The sequence below is a fragment of the Coturnix japonica genome, chromosome 18 (assembly GCF_001577835.2).
Source record: "Coturnix japonica isolate 7356 chromosome 18, Coturnix japonica 2.1, whole genome shotgun sequence".
NCBI classification, from domain to species: Eukaryota; Metazoa; Chordata; class Aves; order Galliformes; family Phasianidae; genus Coturnix; species Coturnix japonica.
The window spans coordinates 7061443-7080056 of record NC_029533.1 but is presented as its reverse complement, the minus strand read 5'-3'; the positions used below and the strand labels follow the sequence as shown (position 1 = coordinate 7080056).

Sequence of the window (18614 nt, the reverse complement as noted above, 5' to 3'; positions counted from 1 at the left end):
TTTGCGTGGTAACTACATCTGAGGTGGCTGAAGGGATCACTGCAACTGCCAGTGGATGTGTTGGACAGAAGGGAACTCAGAGCGGATTCTTTTCTTTCTTTGCCTTCTCAAGGCTACAAACCGAACAATTACAACAACATTCCTTCCAGCTAATTTACTTCATGGCTAAACTGGCAGCCAAGTGAAGCACGTAACACGTCTGCTCTCAAAGTAATCAGAAAACAGCAGGTCAATGATGGAACATTTAGCAACTATCACTCTGGGGCCCTGACACATAGCAGATGAAATGATTATATTTGCCTCAGTCATTTGCTGTAGAAGAATTAATGTCACTTTGATAAATCGTCAGAGGAATTATTGTCTCCTGTTTTCTGTTCCGTAACTGTTTTTCATAAATATTCTGAATGTATGTCCTCTGCTTAACTCAATTTAAACCACTGGCTGGTTGAAATAAGTCTCCTCCTCCATGCAGAGAGTAAAACATGCCATGTGAAGTCTCCATCCTGCTATGTACAGGATGTACATATCAGATGTGATACCAATAGTTGTCAAAGATTATGTGTTTTTTCCTCTCTCTTTTCTCTTCCTCTCTTTGTCCGAAATCTCAGCTGTCACTTGAAGAGGTGAAATAGGTAAGTGCTGCTTACTGAATGATATCCCAATGCAGGTTCAGAAACATGCTCTATGCAATCCTTTTCCATTTGGTTTGCAATACAGACAAGTTTTCTTTCTAGGTAATTATTTCTCATCTAGCTGGACAACCTCAGAGAGGAGTCGGCGTCTCCTCAGAGTCATTCTTCACAGGGCATCTTTTCTACATCTTCCAAGTAGAAAAGCTTCCATCCTGAAACTAGCAAAGGAATTCTTCCTAAAAGCCAGCAGCAGGAAACAGCTATTCCCAAAGCACCTATAGCTTGACAGCAGGCACTCACCAGCACCCAGGGAAACTCCTGATCACTCACAGTCCCTACGAGTTACTTCCATAGGGCTTCCTTCCAGCTGTACCTCAAATACAGCATCCCAAATTTATAAGCTTACCATCAGCTTAATTACAGCGTTAAATGAACTTGTAAGTAAAAATGAAACATCTGTTTTAGCAAGCTCTCTCACCAGGTTTCTAATTGCAAGATCAAAAGCAGAGCAATTTAAATGGAAGTTTAAGAGCCAGACAAAAAGTAGATTTCCTCACTAGCAGTCCTTAAGCAATGTCCCACCACTATAACAGCCGTCTGAACATGAAGGCACCATCTCATTCTCTAAACTCATTCAAACCTGGATGAACTCCTCTGGCTTCAGCTTCAAAAGCGTTTTTTCCTACTTCCTCCTCTTTCAATAGCAGCAGGAAGCTTGCAAGGATTAACTCAAGGTTTGATGCAGCATTTCTTGGGACATAACCCATGTCACACCTTCCTGATAAAGAAGTCCTTTGTGCTGCAGTTTTAATGAGATCCTGCTCCACATACAGCATGGTACACATTTTAAAATGCTTTCCTGACGTGACAATATTTCACATATTGCACAACAGATAGCATCGCTTGTACAACCATTCTGCAAAGCTCATTATCTTTCATATGTCATTCTCATTACATATTATTAATACAGCTGTCAAGACCCAATTGCCGACCAGGCAGCCGCATCTTGTTGCCTGCTGTCAGACTTAGAGATGTGCAGCGGAACAGACACCTTTCTTTGAAGTGGATGCCACCGAAAGCAGACCCGGATTTTAGAGCACAAACACAACACCAGCTCCCATTTCTGTTGCCTTGCATCCAATCACTCCTGATTTTTCACACTGCCATTCCAGAGAACAGTGATCAGAAATCATTCTAAATGCTTGCTGAACTTCTTTTCCCTCCCCTATGAGATTTTACAATTTCAGGTCCTTGAGAAAGTCATATTTATGAAATCTGTACTATTTTGCAGGCAAAACAGATCAGTCTGTATTGAACCACTGAACTGTAGTGTATGTGCTTGATGTTACCCAATTTCTGAACAGGGCATAAGCCCTTCAGCAGGCTTCAGTTTGCCATCCACGTCCTCTTCCAAAGCACTGATGCACACAGAAATAACACTACGGAGCCTTCGGGATCCTTGCTCTTCATTCAGATTCAGACATCAAGATAGGATGTTTCCTTCCTGGCAGCATGCACACCTTGGTAAAGTTATGCTTTATTTATACAATTCTTGGTCCACCTTCAGAATCAGTTTTCCCCGAACTGAGGCTCAGTTTAATCCTCCTGGTGTCCCACAGACCCCATAGAGGGAGTTCTCTATTTTTAGAGCAAAAGGGGTTTCCAAGCTGCCAGACATTCTGGGGAAGATCTGTGCTGGTTAATGCTTTCTTTAAGGCTTCTCTAATAAATGCAGATACAAGTTTAGATAAATATTCCAGGCAACTATTGGAATTATTCCCAGTGGTGCATTTAACATTTCTGTTCTAGAGTCAACAGTTTGAGGCAAAGAACTTTCTCTATTTTCCCTTGAATGCCATTTCATAGTCAACTGGCTTTAGGTTTCAGACTGAAATGCAGTTTCCTTCATCTCATCCCAATATTTTTAGCTTTATTTCCTTCCACCACTGTGAGCAATTACGGGAACTGGGGAATTCCCACAGGCGGTTACACTGTCACTGAGGGATTGTTCTGCCAACCTCCTGCACTTGTAGATCAGTTTAATCTTTCTTTAGAAGAGCATTCAACTCTGCTCTTGAAACACCCCTTCAGCTGTATCTCCTCTACACACCTTCCCTGCAATGCGTTCCAGGTGTTGTCTCATCAGATTAGGAAAAGATCGCTTCCCCATTCAAATTCTTTGAGAGTGACATTGCTCTTTGGTTTCACAACACACTGCATTTCAAATTCAGACATAAGCTTGTCTGCTTCAATCATTCCTACCCGTCTCCTTCAGTCAAAGAAAAAAAAGTACTCAACAGAGTAACAGGCATCTGTGTGACACAGCATGTCATCTTCCCAGGGCAAGATTAAGCTGCTATCAAAGGTTTAATCACTTAATTACTGTAAACTGCAACTGAAGACACCTTCTGACAAAAATAGCTGAGACTCTGTCCCTTTCTTGCTATTATCCATTAGGGTAGCTGAGAATTTGCTCCATCAAACAGCGTTATTGGACTCTTTGTTTCATGGAAACAAACAGGAGGCATTACTTTTGGAGCAACCTGTGCATATAAAGCAAACGTTGAAAAGTAAAGTTCGTCTACACAAGTTTTCAAACCCAGCCCACCACATTAATAACTCTAAGCCTCCACCTTTCAGAGCTAAGCGCCTCCAAATCCCTTTATTTTGACTCCTGCACATTTATCACATCAAAATCTTTCTACTCTCTTTATTCTTTACAGGTTTAAAACACTGCACGAGCACTTTGAACATTGCAGAGTTAAAAACAGATGGATTACATTTTATCCGTAACCAGACACTCAACCTAAACCAAGGCAGCTGTTTCTGAACCTGTTTTCCCTCCACCTGGAATTTCCTCACCATCTCCTCGTCTTCTTCCAAGGGCTGTTGAAAACTCGCTGTATATTATTGAGGTCAATGCATTTAGAACAATTTTTCTCATGATTTACATGCTATATTTTGCCTCAGCTCTGCTAGAGAGAACAGCTGATTATTTTTTTTCCTGGGCACCAGGCCCAGTTTATTCTTAATTTTGCCCGCAGAAAGCAGTTTCCCAGATACCAAACCAGAGATGAGCATTTTATAAGTTAATAAAACAATAAATAAAACAAAATATGTTCTCATATCACCAAGTAATAACTGGAACTTTAAAAGCCTTGCCTTGTTTTATAGAAGCTTTTCTATGTTACAGTTACTGCATCAATATATACCACACGATTTCAAACGCTATAAAATAAGGTCAATAATTCATAGGGAATAGTTCAAATGTAACGTTTCATTTCTTAAGCAAACAGTTCCATTTCTAAAGGTGTTACGTCTTAGTTGCACTAAGGAGGAACCAGTTTGGCTTCCAGTTCTACAGTTCACATAATTACACGGTATTTGTAGAATAAAAAGAAGAAAAACTTACTGTGTATTCTGATTTCCAATGGTCCATTTGTAACAGAAAGGATTGATGGGGGAAAAGAAGAAAAAGAAAAACAGAAATGTGAAATAAAACACTGATGCAAAATCCTTGCAGTAAACACACATTAATCATTAACAAAATGCTGTCTGACAATCTGCTGATTCACGTGTCATTAAAGTGCATGGGACAATAAGGGGTACGAGCACAGAGTAAGGACAGGATGGTTTATTTGCAATGAGGGTATCGCATAGATGACTGCTTTTACTTCACCACCGTCATTGTGTCTATCAGCCAGAATGAGATCTGGAGCTTCTGAAGGAAAGCTGAACTACTCAAAAACAAGTCAGTAATCATTTTATTCCTTACCTGTGATTGTATAAGGATAATAATTCCAAGCCTTCTCTGTAACATAAAATATTTTGGGAACGACTGCTCTAGCCCAGCTGGGTAGTTTGCTGAAATTAAGAGAACACACAGTTAGAATACCTTATGATTCATGAGTGTGGAGTACAGATGCTTCCAAACATGCTCATACTATGATAAGTGTTTCATAGATGCCATAACACTCAGACCTCACAGTATTTTTTACCTCATGAACGCCTTATTTCAGATTTCTCCACAGACATTTATGAAGCCAATACAGCTTGTTCCCCTCCAAAGCAAACAATATGGCACCAGTGCAATGATCTCTGATCAGACACCGGCCGAGGTTTCAGTGCAGTTTCAAGAACTGAGCCTCAAAGTTCAGGTCATGAAGGACACAGCAGATGAGCCCTGCAAGGTGTCTGTGCCACAGAATCCTAAGCCACAGGGAGGCACTCTCTAATAAGAGCTCATGAGCAAGTCTGTGGTGCTGGTCCACTTCCATCTTGACTCTGCCCTTTGCTCTTGAGGCCGTTTCCTAACCTCCCATAGCCCTTGCTGGCACACAAAGCCTTTCCATCAGGGTACCAAACAAGTGATGAACAACCACACATTTTAAAAATAAGTTCATGCAAACCCACCATCCAAGCCTTTCCTAGTGACATCAGTGAGAATCACCTGAGCTGTCAGTAACAGATGCAGTGCTGGCTGCTCAGACACGGACCTTCTGAGAGCACAAACTGCATCGTACTTCAGGGACTCAATTAAAACTGTTGGTCTGCCAATGTGTCAAGAAGATCACTCGGGCTATGGCTGAATCTTTACTGAAGTTCTATTTTCCAACTATAAATGTTTGAAGCAGTTATGCTTAAATAAGTACACGTGCTGGAAGTAAAATGACTTCTGTATTAGCAAACTTAGGGGGAAAATAAGCCACAAAGGTTTAATACAGTTTTCAATATCCAGTTCAACATAGCAGCAGGAAAGGTACGACAGCTTGCGTTTTCCATTGGCCATGTTTCCCAGGATGTACATCTAGTTGGATTTCTGAAGCATGAGGGCAGCTTGTACCGGGAAGTGCAGTAATAGCTTATCTCGGAGTGCATTGTGTTGGTCTTGTAGGAAGTGAGATTTTCTGCGGTCAGAGATTCCAAAAATGTCTATTTAAGCAGCAGTTTCCTGCTGTAAGCACGATGGATGTTGCTGCAGAAGCAGCAGTGCGGCTATTTTTATCCACACAAGTAGTTCTTGTCTACAGAGGCGTTATAGAAATAGGAATACAGTAAAAGTACTTGATATAAGCTCCTATAAAGCGTCACAGGAAGTGACTGAATTTGAGCAGTACAAGCTGAAGATAAATAAAGGTTCTTGTAAAGCAGCACCTTAAACCTGATTTCAAATACCCACTGTAGGCTTCAGTGATCTTTAAGTTCCTGAAGGCATGTGAAACCTCTTTGTCAGTGGTTACACCCATCTTTGGGCAGGAGATCCTCTGGTCCACTGCCTATGCTAACAGAACCAATATGCTTCCCAAGTATGTCTTACATGCGCTTTCTAGGTCAGATCCATTGTGGTTATTATGAATTACAACAAAGCGATGATTCTGAACACGCCCTTCAGTGCATATAATGCCTTATCTCTTCTTAACGTGGAGGAAAGAAGTAACCAGAAACAAACAAAAAAATCCGGGAGCTCTGCAATAGGAACAAATGTATTGATTTTTACCAAGTCTTATATCCAGCCCCTGAGAAAAAAAGAATTACGGTCACAATAATATTGAATGTTGGCAAAATACATTGTTTGACTGCATGTGTGTGAGTGTGCAATGTTACTGGTGACTCAATTTAGCCTGAGTGAAGGTTAGATATGTCAGGACTGCAGAGGAGGAGTAACCTGCAATGTAAAAACAATAGCTCTCCTGTTTCTATGCTTGCTATGAAGGAGCATAAAAGAGTAATAGAAATGAAGCAGGCCAGGGGGAATAGAAGAACATCAGAAAAGCAGCAGTATTCAGACAGATCAGCAGTAATACAAAGACTGAGCAATACATTTCTTAGGTCACAGCCGTATGTATTTAAATAAATATAAAAGCATACCTAGCCTTTGAGTTGGGAGGTACAGACCTTCCGCAGCATAATTTCACCACAGGAAGAGACATATTTCACTTTTTTGCCTGACAAGGACATTCATTGCTATCTGCTGTTACTGCCCATGCTGAAAGAAGCAGTTCTATTGCACTTGCCTGTTGAGATAGACACGTTTCTCTGTTAGCTGACCATTGCCGTGGTTTGGATCCTCGTAAGGTTCATTCTGCACCACTTCAACGCCTTCACCTCGGTCACTCTGCTCATGGCTGTGCTTGCTTATCATGTATAATTGCCCAATTCTGTACTGCAAAGCAAAAATCAAGAACAATGTATTCACTTTATGTAATATGAGCATTCATAAGTCAATGTCATAGAAAGATGTATTATTATGTACAAATGTAAGGCCATCTAAGGGATGAAAAACAGCATTTTGAAGCAGAGTGGAACTCTATGAGCAGAGTTCCTTCCATTATCTTATCAAATCCAGGGCTTCACTTACAGAAAAAAACAACAAAAGCCATATGTGTACATTAATCAGGAGAGGACTTTGTTTAAAGACTGTATTTGTAAGTATTTAAGAATAAATGAACAATTAATACACTGCACCGAAGGTGGAAAGATGCAGACTGAGTACTTATAGAAGGAAGTCTGAGAAGAGTGATTTGGTGATATCATTAAAATAGGCTTTAGCATTTATCTTTTTTTTACATAGACTCACAAATTATTTAGGAAGCCAAAACCCAGGGGCTGCAATCACAGAGAAATAAATTATTGCACTTGCAATTGACTTCTTTTTCTTCCCTGCAGTACGTCTGCATCTACTCCAGGGCTTTTTTCTCCAGAGAAACATAATGAAAAGTACATTCCCAAACTTTCATTAGCAAAGATTTTTAGAGTAAAAATGCATATTCTGTTCTGAGATTTCAGTCTTACTGAGGCAACTTCCACATCCCGGAACACACCACAGTTCTCACAAGTGACTGTCTTTGGACCTGTCCAGTTTTATCCATTGGATCCATCACTCCTCCAAAGTAATTTATTTAAGGACATCCACTCTAATCACGTCTACCACATCAATCACTTCCAACACAATGGACAACCCCTTAATGGCTGAGCTCTACTGAATCTTTTTCTTCTCTATCTCATCACATCGGTCCTCATCTTCAAGGCTCTGAAGAGCTGTCGACTTCAAACATACACTTCAACAAGTCTCATGAAAAACTGCCTTCTCTGCTTCACCAATAATAAATGAATGCACTGTACACAGCCAAGGTAACGCCTGTAGACAGAGCGAGCACTTTCAATGGACAAGCTGGTAGTGTTGGAAAGGGGAGAACTTTCAGGCACATGAAGCTGCTCTTCAGCTCTGAAATCAAAGCTGAGTTCTTCAAAGCTGAACACAAGTCGAGAAAAAAATGCACTGCTTCGAATTGGATATGTATGAATTAGACCACCTGTGAGCAAAGGCACTGCCTGCAGAGTGATAAGGAGGGTAGAAAAGAGGAGAGGTGATAAGGTGCTTATCTTCTGATGGAAAGAAAGAGATCAGTAATTTGTAGCCTGTGGAACATGAAAAGGTTCGTTGAGGGAAGGGGGAGAGCAATTACAGTCTGCCATAAAACCAGAATCACTGCTGAGATCTCTGATCTGATTTCTGCTACTTTTGCCTTTTATTTGCCACAGATATCTCTGGAAAGTGTTTCATAATTGCACATGACATCGCACGCTCAGATTTCCTACTTCCATGCACTCTTGGCAATTCTGCTCTCAGCTGAACACAAAAATCTCAGTTTCTGTGGGAAACATCGAGACAAACGTGAGTTCATGCTGACGATGAATAACAGAGCAGTGCTGAGGCATTCATTTGCTCCAGTATCACAAACCGGAGATATTCACATTAACAACATATTTAGCTAATAGAGACTGATGCTATTTCATGGACACATGCTACCAAAGCAGAACAGCACATCACCAAGGCTGTAAATCACTCTGCTTAGTACATGGGCAAGGATGGCTGAGCTGCTGTATCACAGAGGAATTACCTCACAGATATCACAGCCGGGGTTAAAGAAAGTTCTGCTTCTCTAACGGGACTCGGAGCCACAAACATTCCAGCATTAACTTAAAGATTGCTGAGATTCAACAGCACAGAATTCTGCCTCAACTGAGCACTTCCACCACAGGACACACCTGTGAAGGTGTTCAATTCTCAATGGTAATTACTTAAGTCAAGTGGTTTCTCTTATCACATTTACTGACTATAAATCCTTCAGTCCTTCATATTATTATTATTATTATTAGGCATCACTCTGCCTTTTGAAATGGGCAATGCCTAATGCGTTCTCAGGTTAATGCAGAGCCCTCACACGCGGGCAATTATAACACTGTACCTTCTGATCCCCGTGCCTGTGTAGATGATGATTCACCGCTATTAAAGAATAATTTAAGAAAGTCTTTTCCACGACACGCGCTGCAGGTTCTGACAGGGTGATTTGTCTTCCTTGCTATTAACATTCCTCGGTTGGTTTTAACCAGCACAGAGGAACATCCACTGTTACCATTTGATGCTCCATGTACTGGCAGACCTGCTCTGCTCCCACCAGGTCAACTTCTTGAATTTCTTCTCAACTGCAGGTTCACCTCCCAGCCTTCTGGCCTGCACATGTATTGCTTTGCAAGCCAAAGAAGTGAACATCTGCCTTACGGTGTGTGCTAACCACTACCTCAAGGCTTTCCTCAAGGGCATTGCTATGGAAGGACATCCTTCAGACAACCACTGAAGCACTGAACACCTTCCTGCACCTTCTATCTACAGAGCCATGAGCAGGACGAACAACCCTCACCTCCAAGTCTCTCCTACACAGTGTAACTTAGTGCAGTGAAAGTAGCAGCTGATATTTCTAAACTAGTGGTTTTCCTGCAAAAAATGACTACATTGTAGGCTGGAGTCATGTGAAAAGGATCCTGCTGGTTTGGACTCCTGGGAAAATCCAGAAAGCAAGTATGAATAGTAAACAGAGAGCACAGAAAGGGTGTGTTCTCATAGCCCAGTGCAGTACCTTGCAGAGAGAGCCTGGCTGCAGCTGGGATGGCACCAAATCTCACTGCGGCCGCCTCTGCAGAGAGCATGCAAAATGTACACAGAATTTGAGTGCCAACCTCTACACCACAGCGCTCAGAGCAAACCAGGCACCTTGCACTGCATTCACTTTGCCATGTAGAAATAACCTAAGTGCAAAGAAGTTTCTAGCAGCTGTTTTAAAATGGCTGTCCTGAGGCACCACTACAAGACTGTAGTTCCAGAAGCAACAGGAGCTTTCTAAAATATCACTGTCAAGAGCACATCCACTTTAGCTATGCAAAAAAAAATCAATCTTCTGAAACAGCAGCAGAATTGATTTGTTACAAGGAACAGCACCCAAACTCTACGTGACTGGCGTCATCCAGCAGCAGACACAGAGCTGCACCAGTTAATGAGTGCCATGGTCCCAAGCATCTTCTGATTGAAACACAGCAGAGCTGCACTCTGTCCTGAGCATCGGGCAAAGCCAGTGCCTAAAATAAGCTGTGTAGCACCACAGAAAAATCCAGATGTGATGTGAGCCTCCAATCAAGGCAGGTCAGTTAGTGGTGTAAATGTCCCTCACTCCAGTAATAAATAATCTGGCCAGTCCAAGTTTAACATTGAGCTTTAAATCTTCCCTTCAGTTACTTCCTGCACACATCTATGGCTCGTGATGCACTGCACATCTGCAGACTTGCACCAGCAGCATTTTTCAGTATTGCCCTAATTCATGGGAACATGTTCTTGCAGCCTCACAAATAAACAGCTGCAGCAGGGGCAGATGACTTTCTCATGCTGTAAAGTGCAATTCTTACTGCTTTCATGTTTGTGTTGCCTTCCTCAAGGAAGAAATTCCTTGTGCAAATCACTCCAACTGTTAAGATTCCAGCGAATGACATTCAGCAGCAACTGGAATAGGATGTTCAGCAGAACAGCCCCCCTCCTCCACAACCTTCATCTAAAGAAACCTGATCTATGTTCAGTTTGAAGTGTCCTGGCACACTGATGGCTTGCATCCTACGTGAGCGATGCCACAATTAATAGAACCAGATTAATAGTAATCACAACTAATACACATACAACGCTGCTCATTTCAGTTTTCACTGAAATGGAAATTAAATTGCAAATTTTCAGCTTACATGCAAATACGTTTTGCTAAATATAGCTCATGTCCTGTTCAGATGCTGGTAATTTTGTGTTTCTGCACCAGCTGTGCTATTGAAAAAAAAGCAGCTGTTTTCACCCTGAATGTACAAGCTCATATTTTTTAAGAAGCAGTTCTTATTAATGCTATTCTGCAGCGAGTCAGCTGGTTAAATCTTGCAACTGTTTACATGATGTGCTTCTTCCATAATGGCCAATAATACCTCATTATCTGGGTCTATGAATGGATGTATATTTCCTGAAAGGGATGCACATGATTTGCTTGAGCCTGTACCCAAAAGCAGGAACATGAGCTGGAAGGGACAGCCCATCTGCCAGCAATGCACACTGAAACACCGCTCCCATCTGCGGGTCCCTATTCCTGAGCACGCACCTCCGAGCCACACGTCGCTCACACCTTTAATTGCAGCTTGCTGCTTTTCAGGCACAATCCACTTTGCAAAACTGTTTGATGGCTATCAAATATTATTGATGTATTTTCTAAGCAAATGCAACAGCACGTTGTATTTGTTAACTATAATACATCCATGAGGCTGCAGTCAACCTGAAGGCTGAAGTTCAAAGAGCTGTTTGTTAACCCTCTTTAAATTTTAACTCAGAAAAATGAACTGAAACTTGCAACATAATTTTTGCAGAGTTTACCACGTTTCTTTTGGTAAGAGAGGCCCATTTCCTGCTACTCCAGCAACAAAAACCCAACCTCCTCCTATTTCAGATGTTCCAGGAAAAGTCAGAATGAAAAAGCAGAGGGTTCCTCCTCCATCCATCCATCCATCCATCCATCCATCCATCCATCCATCCATCCATCCATCCATCCATCCATCCATCCATCCACTGAATCTAAATTTACATGCTATAGATATTAAATGCATTTCTGTTGCCTAAAGGAAGGCCAAGAAGCAGCCGGGCAGCGCAGCACCTCAAAAAGCTGCAGCCATGAAACTGAGTCTGCACAGAAAGAGCAGCTCCTCCAGACTGCAGAAGGATCTGAATCGGCTCAATTTGAGTCGGGATGTATTTGACCCCTCCTGGATGTGATGCTGCAGTCAGGTCTGGCTGTGATACGGATGGACTGAACACACGTGCAACTCTTCCCATTCAATGGCAATGATTTTTCCCTATTTGCACGGCTAATGGCACTCAACTGATGAGTAAGTAGAACTTCTTTCCCCTCAGGTTACTTTTCTCTAATTACTCTTCAGTAATTACTCTTTTTCTTTGTCGCTTATAAAATCTCTCTTGTACTAAAAACATCAACTTTCAAGTACAGAGAATGTGATGCTTTCAGGAAAAAAAATCCATGAGCATTTTGGACTGAGGTGAGCAAACAGCTCCCTGCACTCACACACCACAGGTAACAGCTTCCTCAGCAGATGGAGTTAGTGGCGTCATTCAGAACGTGTCCTTTGGGTGTAATAGCTCATGGTGTACAGCAGCACCAGGGGATAAAGCTGAAAGCTACAACAACAAGATGGGTAACTAGATAAGATCTCTTTGTAAAGAACCTGGTTTTCTTCCTGCAGTACTTCAGACCACAGCAGGGCCACGTGATTGCTGCTTATGCAAGTTCTCAGGGCTGTAAACCTGCTAACAAAGACAGAGTTTAAAATGGCAACCATAGAGCTCAGAGCCTCCCAAACATACATGGCACCCAGGAAGAGTCAGCAGCAAGAACAAAAACTCATTGCAGGCCAACACAGCTCCATCTTCTGCTTGTGCCTGGAGTTTGCCCAGTGCCCACAGCAGGGCCATGGCACACCAACACCGCAGCACCCGCACTGTCACCTCCCAGCCACTCTTTGTAACATCCCCTTCTCCCCTCCGGCACAGTCACCCTACAGAACAAACACACTTAACGAATGTTGGTAGTTCATTATCAAACTTTGAAACCTAAATTCTCTATTCCACTTCCCTCACCCTTTTTTAATTCTTCTTTTCTCCCCTCCTTGTGCTTGGTGTGGACTGCACAGTCCTCTTGGGAGTCAGATAACCATCCGGGCAGGCAGCACACTGAATTCCTGACTGCCATGGCTGAACTGCTACCCAGCACCTCAGAAAGAGGAGTTAGTGCTACCCAGCACACAGCAGGGGGGCACAGTCTATTCTGCAGCGGCTCCCTCCTCGATGATCAGGACCTGATATACCTGCTTCCCCATCTCACACATAATCACAGCTGGAGCTGGTCCCTGCCACTGCAGACAGCCAACTCTACCTCTAGAATCTTTTCTTCCATCTAGGCTGCAGTTAAAAATAAATAAGCATATGCATAAAACCCCACTTTCTGATAGCAACAAGACATTTGCTGGCTTAACCAGTCACAGCTCTCACTGAGAGGCAGCTATCAGCTTGGCTCTGTGGGAAGCCTTGCAGTGCTGCTTCTGCTGGAGCCAAATGGTTGCCTTGCTGTGAGCACAACTGCTGACAATCGGGTAATATGTGGCAAGAAGTCTGGCATTGCCAGTGGGACACGTGCATGCATACAAGCCGTTGTGGGTTTACATACTGACTTGTCATGCATCCATTCCCTTACTGTGATCTTGAACTGTGCACAGAAAACTCAGCATTATTAAACAAAGTTCATTTAATGAAAGATGCAAGACTGTATTCAAGGCTGTTGGTTGACGGTAGTGTCATCTTGTCATTCACCCACAGCACTTGCTGATGTTAAAACTACAGTCTGGGAAGCTTGATTGATCTGTTGCTTTATTTCCCTATTCTTTCAATAATTTCTAACGCACAAGCACAAAATGAATCAACACTGAGTACAAAACCTTGGATGTGAAACCAAATAAGCCTTCCAAAAGGAGCAAGGTGTGCTTAATTCAACTGAAGTCAGAACTTTGAGTATTTTCTTTTCTAATAAAGCTTTTACAACTCAGAGGATTGCCATTGCTTTGTTCTTTCCAAGCTCCTGGGAATGATTTGTTGTATAGAACCCAAATTAAAATGGGTGGAAGAGAGGAACTGAAGTCAGAGTTTCAGCTTTGGATTTTTCTCTGTCAGCTTCTCCTCCGTTGCTGCCTCAAACAGCAGAGCTTTCCATAGATACCAACCACAAGCACTCCATGGCTCACTCTGATTGGTACAAAGCCAGCAGATCCAGTATCACGTCAGACATATCACACCTTGCTCAAATTCTTTTTCATCTACAAAAATTGTTACAGAGAAAAGGGAAGATTATACAGCATTATAGATCTGATGGCCTCTTGGAGGCATCCCAGACGTGATTTTCTCAGACAGCTCCCTGACAAGAGGACAGCGCTCACAATCAGGTCCCTGCAGCCGGCTCCCAAAGGTCACTTGGCTCACACAAAGCAGCCATCTGAGCCTTCTGTGTGCTGCCTTAATTTCATAAGGCTGTTTTCTTAAGAAGGTCTCTTGTTTTATTGGGTAGGTGTAACTTTATTGGACGCTACAACTTACATAGAAGTTTCACTTCTATAGCCAGAAGAGCTAGGCATGCATCAGAGGAATGCCACTTATATTCTCCCTGCAGCACTATGGGCCCCCCCAGAGCCCTGACAACCACAACTACTCCACCAACCACTTCTCTATCACCAAGTGAGCCACAGCTACCAAACATCAGGCTTCTTTGTTTTCTTGTTTTGAGCTGTGGGAATGAAAGGATAACGCAGCATTTCATTACATCAAGAGGACAGAACTCACGTTGGTTTTCCACTTACTATTACAGGCAATTAACTGATTAACTGGCAGATGCCATCAAGGCATCATCACGTCATCTTCATGAAGACACACATTCAGGGTAAGAACAGAGCCCAGTGTGCACTTCCTCATGCGTAGCAATGCAAGCAGTCCCAATGGAAAACTCCCAGATGCCTCCTTCTCCACTCATCCATAGATCAAATGTTTCATTTAAGCCACCTGACTGACTTTCCTCCATCAGAAGGAGAAAGTGCCATTAAATGAATCCTCGTGTGCCGGTTTTGATTTATGTTACAATGGATCCCAAATTCTTTTTCTACATGCCAGAACTACCTTGTGCCATTCCTAGAATTGAAAACAAAGCCGTGAACAAAAATGTTCCGTTTCATCATTTCAGAAATCTACTCAAATAGAGATGAAATTCATCTTAAACAGCCTCAAAGAGAACACTGCCAGCACAAGGATCTTTGTGAATACTAAGTGAGAAGCTCAAGGAGGACAAAGAGCTCACATTTTCTTGAAATGGGAAGTTAGGCATGTTTTTAGAAGGTTATATGACGACGGGCCTAAAAGAAGGTTAAATTTAAGGGCTAGCAAGTGATTTATTTATGAAAGAACTTGAAAATAATACGAAAATAATCCAGACAACATTTACTGCAGGGCAAGGTCAGCAGGGCTGACGTGTTTGTCTGTGCTACCACAGCTACAGTTTCCAACAACCAAACCAATGTTTGCAGATAATCGACGTGCAGATAACTACGATGCTGTACTGCAGTCAGAAGCACATTTGTACTCTGAGGACCTTCCTGACTTTTGTTTTCTTACTGTAAGTAATGAAAGATAAGGCAGCTTATGACTGAATCTCAGTAGCCACTCAGCTCCTACTGATCAGTATTTGACTGAAAGATGCTCACAGTCATAAAGAATCTGTCCCCAAACACCATAAGCAGCTGTCAGATTCACTGCTCTGACAATCACCCAAATGAAGCTGTTTTAGTGGAAGTGTTGTGTATTAACTGGCTGCACTGTTTATATTGCTCGCAGCAATGTTGATACTGTAACAGGTCATTGCCAGTTAAGTAAAACACAAGTTCATGTTACCACCAGCTATTTATTTTAACATTGACATGGGTAGTATGTTGGGTAAATAGCTGTATTTTTCTGTTAGGAGAGCTGTGCATTAAATTGATGCCATCACTAATGGCAATATTAAAGTGAACCACTTACACTGAACAGACACCTGGGTGAAGTATGAGCACAGAAAGTAACACATCACCAATCATTAAGCTTGCTGGCAGCTTCCACTACAAGGGATCATTCTCCTTTTGGAAACACCTGCTAAATTTCTGCTGCATTATTTTCTATCATGTCTACTTCAATGCTCAGAAAACCACAGCCAAAATGGCTCAGGAATGATTCAATTGCTCACAAGAATAATGAGACCAAAAGAACCCACAAAAATCACCAAAATCAAACAGAAAAACCCCCAACAACAAAATCAAACCAAGCTACAAACAGACAAAAGCAGTGAATCAGAAGTAAACGTATCAGCTCTTGCTCCCCTCCCCACCTGACATTTGGCAGACACCTCGTCCTTGCAGGATCTATATTCATGTGAAAAAAGGGCTCAGTATGAATGGATTAAGCTTAAGCCTTTGCAAACACAGCTCCATATTCTCAACAGAAGCTCTTCAAAGCTTTCCAGGTGAATTCCCAAATATTATGTTCTCACTGCGCACTCACACACCTCGCACAGGTCCTGCTGCACACAGGTTGTGTTTTCCTTGCATGTTCCTGCATTTCTTTCTGCTGCTTATTTTCTTCTATCACATGTCATCACAAACATTTTAAGTGATTATTTTACCCACTGCCCTCTCCATTGCAATCTCAAGAGCAGAAACCTGCACGGTGCCTTCATCTCAGCCTTCCAACCCAATGATGACACAGACACACACAGATCTGCCTTCTCAGAAGGGTTTAAAGCCCCCCAAAATATCTACAAACAAAATCTTTACTTAAGGAAATCTTACAAAGCCAGGTGCTCAGGCACTAGAGAAAAAAAGATGGATTACATACTCAACACCAATACATTTGCACATATAAACACTATAGCACTGTTAAATAATCTTTAATTCTTTCTTCTCAAGGCAGTCACGTACTGAAGCATATGAATTTACATTGGGCATCTGCTCCATTTGCCGGAGAGCTGGAAAACACACCGGGAAAGGAAAACTGTGCCAGCTCAAGGTCATAAGAAGTGAATAATCCACATGAGTGCACATCCTCTGGGCATCACCAGTGCACAGCACCCAGCCGTGATGAATAAGGATGGGGAAGGGCAGAGACTGAGAACTCCACATATCACGGGGCTTAAATCCTCCACAAGAAGTTTTTAGATGCTTGTTCCTCATCATCCTCAGACCACCTCTGGCACAAGAGATCTGATTCAAAGAAGTACAATGCTAAAGTAACTAGACCCAATGAGAACAGTGTTTGGAATGGGCCATATAAATCCTCTTTGAAAACTTAGGTTCCCAACATTAAACATTAAAAAACCCTATTATTTTACATTAATGTCTCACTAAAGATGCTCTCCATCTCTAAAATTATTTTTTTTTCATTGTAAGATGTATAATGAAAATAAATTGGTTAATGCTTTGTAAAACATTCAGAGACATCAATAATGACTCAAAGCCATGACAGACAACGGTTCCAGCCTCAGATACGGGTAATAAATTACTGGCAAAAACCCAAAATAACCATATAATGAAGAAGTGATGTTCCGCCCTTCCAGGAACGGCTTTTATGAAGAACATATTCAGAAACTGAGCAAACTGAAATCCTACAGGTGACATTCAGTGAGGCACATCTGGGTTCTAAGTGCTCATCCCTGGACCCTGATTCTTTAACTAGTTATGTTGATAAAAACCCAAACTGTAACTCCACTGCAGTTCTGATGTGTGGGTAGAAGGCCATAGGCTGCAGGCAGCTCTGAGCAGCAGCTGGGTGATGTACCTCACCTGCTTGTGCTACCTTGTCTCTCTTCTTTATGATTAAATAAAAGCCTTTGGCTTACAATTCTTACATTCTGAATATGTAACATCCACATTCCAGAAAATAAATATCAGTATTTTGACTCTGTGATATTTTTTTCCCAGACTGCAGCTTACCAACATAGTGCTGGGTAAGCAACTGCCAAACTTCCACTTATTTTTTCCAATTGGAGAAGCAGCAAAATTAACTTTGAAAAGATTCCTCTGTCAAGGCTGAAAGCCTTTGCACCAAACTTCATCCTGGAGTGATATTCTCAGCTGTCATATAGGGGTTTGTAATGGAAATGCTGACAGGCCCATAATTATGGCAGCACTCGCGGGCACCACTATAATGGTATATCAGATAGGTGTACGACTTAAATTCGATACAAGGGACCAGAAGATGTTCGTGTCTGTCCTCATTAAAGCAGCACTTCACATCCCTTTAAACCTCTGTGGCTCAGACTATTAATTTGATGTTCAGAAGGACACACACGCTGGTACCAATACTCACAATGATTACATCCCCTCAGTACTTCAAACTGAATCAGAGGATCACACTAAACGTCGAAGGTAATAGAAACTGCTAAAAATAAGTTCTAAGAATAATGAACATTTTATTCTACAGGACAAACTGAAGTCATAGAAAGGAATATACGAGTGACACATTCATCCCTGTGTTCTGTAGTGTTTTAAAGCTTCCTTTTATACCCAAATCTGCACTGTTACGTCTGGGATGTGATTACACCTGGCGTATCCAGGAGACCTCTGATCCATGGACCTTCCTTGATTGTCACAGCCAGATATGAGTATGAAATTCCTGACACCTATACATGCTCCATGAGGGCAGAGAAAAGATGTTAAAGCCTGGAGTTCCAGAAGGCCATGAGGTTGAATGACATGTTTATTGACTATATGGATTTGAATTCTCTTAATCCCAAGAAATTCATCCAATAATAAATTGGTGGCATGATTCCAACACATACAGTAATATTCTGAATGTTTCAATGATACAGAAATCCCCAAGTTTCACCTGAGAGCGTATTCTATAATAAAGTTCTGTTCTCCTACAGAGACAGAAATACAGAAGCATTGCTTCCAGCCATGTAAACTACTTCACGAATCCAGACTCAGCCCTATTTCTCCCCCTGCAAAGAAGTACTCAAAAATATCAGAAAGAGTGAATTTACCAGAAGGAGT

At 41.9% G+C, this 18614-nt stretch overlaps 1 protein-coding gene across 2 annotated transcripts in view; it reads right to left on the bottom strand.

The window, feature by feature from the left end:
* The window catches only part of PITPNC1 (phosphatidylinositol transfer protein cytoplasmic 1), a 59104-nt gene that overhangs the window by 28231 nt on the left and 12259 nt on the right, over window positions 1–18614 (bottom strand). For both annotated transcript variants that reach the window (XM_015879528.2, XM_015879526.2), the window contains exons 2-4: window positions 6647–6795; window positions 4408–4496; window positions 4045–4052 (exon numbers count right to left, since the gene is read on the bottom strand). In XM_015879528.2, the coding sequence (XP_015735014.1) occupies window positions 4045–4052; window positions 4408–4496; window positions 6647–6795 (246 nt within the window). The remainder of the gene's footprint in view (window positions 1–4044; window positions 4053–4407; window positions 4497–6646; window positions 6796–18614) is intronic.